At 56.5% G+C, this 10,763-nt stretch overlaps 1 protein-coding gene across 1 annotated transcript in view; it reads left to right on the forward strand.

Moving 5' to 3' along the window:
- Nucleotides 1-8,918, forward strand: part of PFDN1 (prefoldin subunit 1) — a 31,654-nt gene extending 22,736 nt beyond the window's left edge. Inside the window, exon 4 of the mRNA XM_039559563.1 lies at nt 8,755-8,918. Coding sequence (XP_039415497.1) covers nt 8,755-8,838 — 84 coding nt within the window. The 3' untranslated portion in view covers nt 8,839-8,918. The remainder of the gene's footprint in view (nt 1-8,754) is intronic.
- The last annotated feature ends 1,845 nt before the right edge of the window (nt 8,919-10,763 follow it).

A 10,763-nucleotide genomic window follows, 5' to 3' on the forward strand; every position in this document is an offset into this window, starting at 1 on the left:
TTTATTTTTAGGTGGATAATTGTAGATTTTAAAAGCAAGAGAATAATTAATGTGGGGGTTGTTTGCTTCCTTTTAAGTCCTTTAGAGACTAGTTATAGATATGCTTTCAAAATAAATGCATCTCAGAACTTCTTTTAGTTTCTTTTTTGGGGGGGGAGGGGGGATTACTCTTGATTAAAAAAATCCCAACAACCTAACAGAGAAAACTTTTCAAGCAGCTCTTGCCAGTACACTCACATTCCTCTGTCATTCAAAGGAAAGTGAAACACATTATGTATTAATAAAAACCCATTTCTGCTGCTGTGTCTAAATGGTTTTGTCCATCCAGGAGCCTACATTTAGTCATCTGAGCCTGAAAACATTGCTTGTTTCCTCTGATTAGCATTAAGCTGCCTTTATGGTTACACTGAAATCATTTTAACACCAAGTTGGTTGATAAGTCTGTCGTTTTAGAGCAGGGTCTGATTCATTGTCAAAGCTCTCCTTTGTGCTTATGGCTGCAGAAGTATCCAAAGCAACGAGCTAAGCTGGATGCGGGTCCCTCTCCAAATTCCTCCTTGCATGAGTAATAATTAGTCACAAACCCAGCACTGCTGTCCTTGCCTTAGTCACCAGGCCCCTGCAGTGGCTCCTGGCTGGCCTTTGTGCCAAGCAGCTCTGGGGAGGGGGATTATCTGTGCCCGATAAACCTCCATCCTGCTTCCATCTCCTCCTCCATCTCGCCTGGGGAGAACAGGAAACGATTATTTGGAAAGCGTGCTCCTGCCTGTTGGAGCCCTGAGCCAGCCCTGAGTCAGCTTTACAAAGCCACACCTTGCTCCCAGGTATGCAGGGCAGCCCTCACGTCACGCTTCCTGCTGTCCCCACTGCCCGGGTCACCCCTGCTCCATCCCTAATGCCTTGGTGGTGGGCATGTGGCTGCTCTGAGTTCAGGGCTGTCTGAACGGGGTGGGGAGGGGGGATACTGCCTAACTGGGAGATGACATCATCTTTTTGTTGCTGATTTGTCTTTGAAATTTATGGAAATGATTTTTCTTTTTAAGTGGCCTTGTTTGGCCAGGACTGCAAGAGCTGAAAGGTGTGGTGTGGTTTTGCAAAAGTCCTACTGCCAGGAGGAATCCCGATGAGCCACACCAGCTCTGTGGGACCACAGAAACTGAGGCACTGGGTTAGGGAACTTACCACATGTTGCAAGAGGCAGTTTGGTGAGGGATGCTTCCGCTGAAACAGAACGTGGGGGTTTTCAGAATCTCTGTGAGTTTCCCCTCCCCAAGTTGTCTGTTCGACCTGATTCTGCTGTCGTAACCCTGGTTAGGGTGCAGTATCTGACCTGGAGCAATGTACTCCTGGAAACTGCTCTACATGGGAATTGTGCCAAGAAGGGGTGTCCCTAAAGGAATCCTTTGGGTTGATAATACATTTCTGCTGCCACCTACTGAAAGGTTCCTATCGACTTGCTTTTGTAGTAGTTCACATCAGGCTGGGCTGCAGGAGCTCACTGGAATAATCCGTCATTTCCCAGTCACAAAGAGGAACTGTCTCCATCTCTGCTGGAAGCGCTGCCCTGTGGCTCAGACCGTGGGTCTGCAAAGTGCTGCTGCCACAGGGCTGGGGTTGGGCAGAAATGCTGGCAGGCAGGCTGGCTTTCTGCCCCTTGCCTTGCCCCTTCTTCTCTTGAAGGTACCAAGTATGGAAGTTAATGGGGGCTTTTCCAACTAAGCTTTTTCAGAGTATGTTCCTCAGGGTTTCGAGGTGCTTCAGTAATGATGGGGGAAGCCCTGCTGGTTGTGCTGTGGTAGGATCAGTTCATTATTTGCACCAACAGTTCTTTAGGCAGGTGCTTTTAAAGATTCTCCTGAGTTGGCACATGTAGCTGTGTGCTTGATGTTTTCTCTTCTACACTCTAACCCAGGTAGTTCTGAAGTGACTGTGGGTCCCCGTTACTTTGTGGAAGGAGGAGATGAGGAAAAAGGGTCTGAATCATCACTTCTCCTCTTAGGTACATGGCATCATGCTTCTGTCAGCAGCTGTCGTCAGAAACCAGCTGGGCTCCCTTCCTATTCCAGGTCATTCACTCTTGAGCAAACTCTGGGCAACTTCCTGAGGCAGTAACTCTTCTTGGAAAGTCTTGAAGTGTATCTAAATATTTGGTGGTTGCTGTAGAGTGGTAATTCCCAATGTGTACATGTGCCATGGTGTTGAACTGGGTGAGGACCAGTGCTGGGTGGACCCACCAGGGCGTAGGGCTGCCTGCAGACCTACCCCACCCCATTGCTGGTGTCCACTATTTCAGCTTCTCCTGGAGCAGGAGCAGCTGGATGCTGTTCAGCAGGTCCACCTCCGTCCTGTTTAGGGGTTCCAAGTGAAATCCCATTAAACAGAGCACATGTCCCCAGCACATCATCTTCTGTGGGCTTAGTCTGACCAAAATGTTTGCCTTGCCCAGGGTGTGTGTGCCGGGGCTCGGAGCGCTGTTCTCCACAGGGACTTTGGGCACTGCCAACCCCTGAACAGCAGCAGTGCCCCAAGAGTGAGGGCAGCTCGGGCTGCTGCTGCCTGGCCCCCAGTACCCGGGCAGCACAGTTTGCTGTCCTCCCAGGGAAGATCCTTTTCCAGCCAACCATGTGCTCCCAACTCTAGCTCAGGATCTGCTGATCACTTTCCCACAGAGCCCTCAGGGAATGCCAAAAATGGTTTGAGTTAACTTTGGGGGATACAGAAGCTCTTGGCTAGCTGCAGGTTTACTGAGGTGGTGTCACAAGATGAGTTGTCTCAGGGCTCCTCTTTGAGGCACTGCATCGTGCCTGAAGACTGCAGCATTCCTCAACGGAAGCCTTCTGAGTGTGAGAGTGGGATGCCAGAATCCGGTGGCTGGTAGCCAAGCAGGCTGAGAGCCATGGGAAGGGAGGGATTCTCTAGGAAAGGACCTGCCAGCTTGTTTTGTCCTCACAAGTTGGGTGTAAAACAAGTTCATAGAAAAACAGTTTAAACAACAAAAAAAGGGAGAAAAAAGAACAGGCTGAAATGAATAGGCTTGTCCCAATACTAGATGCTTAAATTTCCATGGAAACATTTTTGTTTGGGCTTAAGGAAATCTGTGTTTGCAGGTCAGAGGTTGAAGCTTTCTTTCACTTGCAGAGGTGACGTGAGAGAAGTGGAATTTGAAGAGCAAAAGTCGATAAACCATGACTTGTCACAGGAAACTCACCTGTGAGTGGGAGGGTATGGCAGCATGGATGGGCAGGGCTGCCGTGTCTGTTCCCTCTGGGAGCACAGGGCTGTTTGGGCTCTTGGAGTGGAGCGAGAATGCTGTGCCCTGTTCCACTGAACCACCAGCTCGAGCCAAGGCCCTGCCACACACGGGGCTGGCGGCGGCCGACCCGCTCTCCCTGAAGGCAGAGGCCTCTGAATCACAGTGCTGGGAGGAAGACAGTGCTTTGATCATCAAAAGCTCATCCAAGAGAAGCTGATTAATAGTTTTTTCTTTCTGTGGAATCTGTGGATGCTGGCTCTTTAATCTGCCAGGAATGCCAGGTCCGGGTGCGTCATATTGAGGAGCACCGGCCTCTCCAGCAGCGTGATGCAATGGGAGCGGAGGTGGGAGGCTGGAGCAGGAGGTGACTTCCCGCCGTGTCAAAAGGCCATGGGCCACTTCTGTTAACCACAGCTCCTTTTCTTCTTCAGGGCGTGAGCTGTAATTGTATTTGCATTCAATCTAGTCTTTCCACAGCTGCTGCCAAAAGCAAACAGCACAGAGCTGGTCAGGGAGCAGGCGCTGCTCGCGATGGGGAGTGAAGGGCAAGGGAGAGCCGAGGAGCGGGGTGGTGGCAGGGGCGAGTCCTACAGCGTTGTTTGGCTGCAGCCACCCGTGCCAGGGCACAGGCTGGCCACGCCAGCACGCCTTGGTCAGGAGCGTGCACGGCGAGGGCTGGCTCGTGGCGCTGCCTGCACAGCCCCTGGCTGGGGCCGGCCAAGCTGGTGCTTCCAGGAGCCTGCGCTTCCTATGCCAGCAAAACACAGAGGCAGCTGGGGCTGGTGGAACCCCCCAAGAGCTGTTGCCTGCTCCCCCCAAAGCCATTGCCTGCAGCCCCCCACAGGTGTGCGTCCCACCAGGCCCATTGTGTATCAGTGCCCTGCCCTCCCTTCTCCTTGCAGGCAGGGCTGGGGCTGGTGGTGCTTTCCCTGCCAGGCTGGGCAGCTTTGTCTGTGGAGCTGTCAGCTGTACAGCCACCCTTCCTCCTGGGAAGGGTTCCTGGCAGCTGGATGTGATTGTCTGTCAGATGGGGCTGTGTGAGTGGTCAGTCCCATTTTTGGCTGCACGTCTGGTGACATGGCACAGGGTGTTTTTAGTCCATGTAGCTGTACCAAACCACACACAAGTTCACCCCTTGCCCCACACACGTATTTTAGGAAGGCTGCAGGAAGCCTTGGAGTGGAGAAGGCTCCTGAGAGCTGGCAGGGGAGAATATGGGCCAGGTTGGTGACCCATCTATGCTCAGGGGTAGGAGAGGTGCAAAGTCCAGTTTCTGAGCCCCCAGGATGTGCTGGGAGGCCCAGCTGGTGGGTTTGGCTCTGCTGCCCAAGGAGGGATCTTGCCCTCCATCCTGGTGCCAGACAGCTATTAGCATGGCAATTCTGTTACCAGAAAGCAGATTTCAGTGAGAACACTTCCTTTGGGGCTAGTTTTGAGACAGATCATCAGGGCTGTGGTTTGTCTTGTTCCCAAGTGCTGCAGCCCTTCCTGCCTGGGGAAGGAACTGTTGTTGGGAGTGGTATTAGCTTAAAGGAATTAGGAAACTGCAGGCTGGGAGGCATTGACTGCACTGGCTTTTAGGGGGCATCCTCTGTCGGTTTGCACCCTGTCAGTGTTCTGCAGATGGCCCAGACCTCGCTGGGCTGTGGCAGCGGCCGTGTGTCGGTCTCGTGTCCCAGTGCAGGTGGCAGAGCACTTTCTGTGTGGTTCAGAAGGGGGATCAGGGGGCTGTCACTGTAGAGGAGAGAGTGGATGAGAACTGGTGGGTGGCCTGTGGCAGGAAGAAGTGAGGATGCAAGAGCCTGTCCTGGGCTGGAGCAGGTCAGCGGGCTCCATTTTGGAATGTGTGTGAAGCGTGCTGTCCACCTGGAACTGTGTGGCTGCAAATCCTGCTACCTTCCCACGTGCCCTCTTCCATGCAGCCTCCAGCTCCCCTTCCTTGCTCTGTGGGGGAGAAGCTTCTCCAGCACTGATGGGACCTGCAGCCCTGGGTCATCCCTCCCTGTGAGTGAACTGTGCCTGGGTCATGGGAATGCACTGACCTTTGTCCGGGAGTGACGGGGGCTGGCAGGGCCTGGCACTGTTGGTCAGAGGCTGTTCCTCTGAAATAAGTTTCAGTAACACCCCACAAGAGAGTTTTGTAAAATAATTTTCTAGCAAGTGGCTGTGGGAATTGTGAACCAGGAGGGGGAACGGCCCTTGCTGTGGTTGGAGCCCTTGGCTGATACCAGCTGCTTCCTGTCGTGCCCTCCAGGTTTCCTTGTCACTGCCTTGCCACACTCCTGGCGAGACTGCAGGGGGACAGCAGCACGCCAGGTCACTGCTGTGGAGCCTGGCCCTGCTTGTCAGCCGGAAGCTGGGGCTTTTCTGGGAGCTCAGTGTCATGTGGCAACTTCCCCCTGATGCCTTCTCAAAGCCAGTCTCCTTTCTCTGTTCTTCCCTGGAGCTCTGTGGCTCAGGCAGTGGCATCTGGGGCCAGTTTGGGCACCCACCTTACCTGTCCAGAGGCCCACAGGAGCTGGGGGAGGGTGAGGGCAGTTTAGGGCACTGGTGTGGCGAGTGACTAGGAGCTCTGGGTCAGCAGCTCACAGGTCATGCAGCCACCAAAGCCAGAGGTGCAGGGCCACTGTGCTGCCATGTCCCCTTGGGCTGCTGCCATGTCCCCTTGGGCTCCAGACTGGTGAGCACTGGAGCTACAGCTTTAGAAGTGAAACCAGAGGCTTCAGAGAGCAGCGGCCCTCTTTGGTTTCACGAGGGACCGAAACCAGCAGCACAGTTTTGGCATTGCCCTGGGAATTCCCACAGGCTGTACTTGCCATGGCACAGGTAGCAGAGGATGATCACCTGCAGCAGCAAACACATTTTCCCAGAGAAATGCATCAGCTCAGCGGGTGCTGAGGTGAAGCCCAGCAGCCACAGGCTGGCTCAAGCCAGGGGCTCAGAGGACATAGGGTTAACTAGGGCTGCGAGTGCAAATGAAAGCTGTGAGTTGGAAGCTGGAGGTGGGGTTTGGGGTGCAGGGTGGCGTTCAGGGAACAGATACCACCAGCCTGGCAGGTCTGGCTGGACCGGATCAGCCTCCAGCATGACTTCAGAGCTGCGCTGCCGTGTCTCTGGGCCCTGCTGTGAGTAGGCAGAGCGTGTGTCAGCTGCTCGCTCGGCGCTGCTCCCCGGGAGAGACGGAGTTTCCTGTCTAGACCCCAGTAATCGCTGCGAGGAGGGGTTTGCACGCAGGCTCCCGCTCCTTCTCCGGTGATTACCGAAGCAGAAGCCGGGCTGCAGTTCTCCCTGCCTGGGGAAGAAACACCTCGCTTCTGCCACGTGTCTCGGAAAATGTGGCGCCCGTCTGCTCCTCGCTTGCTCATGATCCGGGCTGTGGGCTGGAGTGGGAGCCAGCCCCTGTGCTGGCTCCGGCACTGCCTGGCTGCAGGACAGCTCAGGGAGTTTGCAGCCCCCCAGCTGCGGGTGCAGGGCTCCCCTTGATGCTCGAAGGATGCTCCTGGAGCCCAGGGATGGGACTCCCTGGAAACTGCTTCTGGGAGGGAGTACTGGCAGCAGCACAGATTCTTGTGCTTCAGAAATTAGGTGACCAAGGAGAGTGAGGGAAAGAAAAATTCCCTGAATCCTGCCCTGCCTGGGGCTGCAGGTGCTGCCTAAGTGCAGAAATGGCATTAAACCCAGGCCCTTTGCATGGGGAGGGCAGAGCATATCACTGTGCAGGGTGGGCAGTGTGGGTCCACGTGGGTGCTCCTCTGCTGCGTCAAGGTCCCTTGTCCTCGTGGAAGTGGGGCCAGCAAGGCTTCCCAATGGGATGTCTGAAATTCCGCTGGAAGGAACATGGAGCCGTGGCTGCAGCCTGCCAGCTCCTGGGCTCTCCCAGTCCTGCTGCACAGCCTGCCTGTGGAGAGCTGCTCTCTGGAAGTGTCTCCTGCTGCCTGGTGGGAGCAGGAGACGGGGCCAGGGGAGAGGACAGGAGGGCAGGACCATTTCATGCACTAATTTAATGGTGTTCAAAAAAACTTTAGTAAAAAATGACCCCCCAGAAGTCAGCTCTACTGCTGCCACTCTCCTCTGGTCAGCAGAGCGAGGTGAAGCTCAGAGCCACGCGGGTTTTTTGGGCCTGTCTCCTCTTGCTGGCCTCAGACTCAGTTCCCTATGTGTGAAATCCCTCGACGTCTGTGCGGGCAGCGTGGGGACAGCACGGCGGTGACAGAGCCCTGCTCCTGAGTCACTGAGTCACTGGCACTGGGAACCTGTGGCTGCTCTTCTTCTCCCTGTGGTTTCCTCAAAAGCAGTTCCTGTAAGCGAAAGGGACCCTATGTGCCTGGGGACCACAGAGAGGGACAAGGAACCCTGAGCCATAACCCTGGCCCTGGCTGTCACGAGCAGCCTTTAGTATTTAAATACAAACCCTTCAGCCTTTAGAAGCAGAGCTGGGATGGGCCTTGCAGCTGAGTGAGCAGCTGTGCCATGGCAAGGGGACAGAGGGGCAGTGGTGGCAGCAGGACTGCTCCATGGGCTAATGGATTTTCAGCATTACAGGACCACAGTTTCAGGGGCTCACGGAAGTCAGGGCGAGGCTCTCAGGGCAGCATCAGCAGTTCTTGCCCTTCACCTGGCCTTGGGCTGGGTGGGCTTTGGGGGCCACTGCTGCTGAACTGGGCTCCTGGCACTGGGGAGGTGACTGGTAGAGCCTCTGGCAGGATGCTCTGGGATGAGGCCTGGACTCCTGGAAGTTAACAACAATCCTGCCAGTGCTCACTGGTAGCTGGCATGGCCCAGAGCAGGGCTCTACATGGGCAGCACGGGAGCCTGTGCTCACAGCAACGCCGGAGGAGACTGTTGTGTCTGTTGTTTGGAAACCCAGAGAAAATAGTCCAAAGAGCCAAGCACTGATTTTTCCAGCCACAGAGGAGCACCCAGACTAGCAGGAAAAAACACTGCATGCTGAATTCCTATCTTGGGATGCACATCTTGGGGCTGCTTCCCTGCCAAGCCCAGTCTAATTACAGATGATTAAGGAAACACGTATTTGGTGATGATGCCAGGGAATTTCTGATAGAAAGGAGGATATAGGGTTAGAAAATGGCCTAGCTAGGAAAAAGAACCTTTTGTGCCCAAGGAAAAAGGGTTTTGCTGTGCCTCCATCAGGAGGCCTTGGCGTGTCAGTCCCTCTCTAGGCTGCAAGAGTTATAGGATCTGATTTGATTTCCTTCCTTGCTGAGGTAGATGGCTCCCACTTTTTGCAGTGCCGCTGTTGCAACAGCCCCCGCAGCTCTGAGGTTTCAGGGGGGAACAAAATTCAGTCTGTGTAAACATGAACCTGCCCCTGTGCCTCTGGGAATGTGTAACTGCTGTCCCCACATGGGACACCTGCAGTGCGGTGGGTGCCCCAGCCAGCACCCACAGCTCTGCCTGGGCAGCTTTGGGCCCTGGTACCCAGGTGTGTGCTGGCAGGGCTGGGGGGGGATCCTGATTTTCCTCTGGTTTCTGCCTTGCAGCAGAAGAAGTCGTACCTGGAGCGGAGCGTGAAGGAAGCAGAAGACAATATCCGGGAGATGCTGATGGCCCGCAGGGCGCAGTAGTGGCACCCCTGGGTGCTCTGGGCTGATCCCCATTGCCTGACCCCCCACCCCACCTCAATAAAACACTGTGTGGCACACAGCTCCCGTCTCTGGCTGCTCTCCCTGCATAGGTGTGATGGAGAGATGGGGTGGTGGGAGGAGTTGGGGTGAGGGGCCTGCAGGAAATCGTGGTTCCCTGGAGTAGCTGTACCCTCATCCAGTGGACACCCACTGCCTGGTGTGGGCACTGGGGAAGGTCCTGCTGGGGAGTGGTGGTGTGGGAAGAGGGAGGTGGGCAGGGCTGGCACAGGCACAAACACCACCAGGGCATGGACACAGCCATGAGCACAGGCACAGACAGGGGCACGGGAACCGGCTCTGGCCCAGCCAGCCCGCGCCAGGAGGTCGTTCCCGCTGCCCCAGGTCATTCCTGCTGTTCCGGGCCGTTCCCTCTGTCCTGCTCCGTTCCCGCTGATTCCGGCCAATTCCTGCTGATCCCGGGTCATTCCCGCTGCTCCCGGTCCATTCCCCTGTCCCGGGCCGTTCCCGCTGATCCCACTCCACTCCCCTGTCCCGCTCCATTCCCGCTGCTCCCGCTCCATTCCCTGTCCCGCTCCGTTCCCGCTGATCCCGCTCCATCCCGCTGATCCCGGTCCATTCCCTGTCCCGCTCCATTGTCCCCCTCCATTCCCGCTGATCCCGCTCCGTTCCGTGTCCCGCTCCGTTCCCGCTGATCCCCCTCCATTCCCGCTGCTCCCGCTCCATTCTCTGTCCCTCTCCGTTCCCGCTGATCCCGCTCCGTTCCCGCCGATCCCTCTCCATTCCCGCCGATCCCGCTCCATTCCCGCCGATCCCGCTCCGTTCCTTGTCCCGCTCCATTCCCGCCGATCCCGCTCCATTCCCGCCTGCCCCGGCGGTGCGCGGCCGGACACCGCCACCGTGTGGCCCTTTTGGGCAGCGCACCGGCCCGGCCCCCGCCGCTCTCCCCAGCGCTTTCCAGAGGCTCCCGGAGCTGGGAGTTTCCAGGTCCCGCTGCCGACCCCCCGGGCTGTCATCCCATAGGCACACGGGGGCTGTCACACTCTGGGCTGGCCCTTCGCTGCCCCAGGCTCCCAAGCCGTGTCACCTGGCTCACCACACACGGCCCCAGCTGCAGCCGCTGTCCCACAGACACGGGGCTGTGGCTGCTCCGCTCCGGCAGGGCCATGGGCACAGGGCAGCCACACGCTCCACCTCCTTCCCCCCACCAAGGAGAGCGAGCCAGGGAACTCTGCTCCTGATTCCTTACAGCTGCCAAGGAGGTGCAGTGACAGGGAAGGTGACAGTGCCCATTCCCAGGGCAGGGACCTCTAGGAACCAGGACACAGAAACGAGCTTATGGCTGCAGAGGGGCAGCCCCCAGACGAAGACTCCTGGGGAGAGGGGATTGCAACCCCAGACACATCAGCTTGCCCCAGACCAGAGCCCCAAACTGCACTGCTGAGCCCAGAGTGGAGCTGTACAGAGCACCTGGGCTGCACAACCAAGGGACAGCGAGTGCAGTGCCCTTTGCAGACAGATCCGAGATCCCTGGGTGATCTCCAGGCAGTGCCACACAATGCCAGTGTGTGTCAGGACACCAGGGTCAGCTTTGCTCCCAAGGCTGGGGGAGAAGCAGGGTGGGACACATCCCCCATGGAACCAGCAGCAGGTTTTCCCTACTTTTCTGCAGAGTAAAGCTTTTTATCCCTTTTCTGGCCAGGCGTGCCATGGAACAGCTTCAGCTCTAAATCCTCAGCACTAGATTAATCCATGGCTTGTCTCTTCTTACCCATTAATTTACCTCCCACAACCCTCGGGGCTCTGCAGCGCGGGCTGAGGGATCACAGCTTGGGACCAGCCCTTCCCCAGGAGCTGCTGGTGCACACACACAGCAGCTCAGCCTGTGCTTCTCCCAGCTCTGCTGT

Source organism: Corvus cornix, chromosome 13 (assembly GCF_000738735.6).
Source record: "Corvus cornix cornix isolate S_Up_H32 chromosome 13, ASM73873v5, whole genome shotgun sequence".
Lineage (NCBI taxonomy): Eukaryota > Metazoa > Chordata > Aves > Passeriformes > Corvidae > Corvus > Corvus cornix.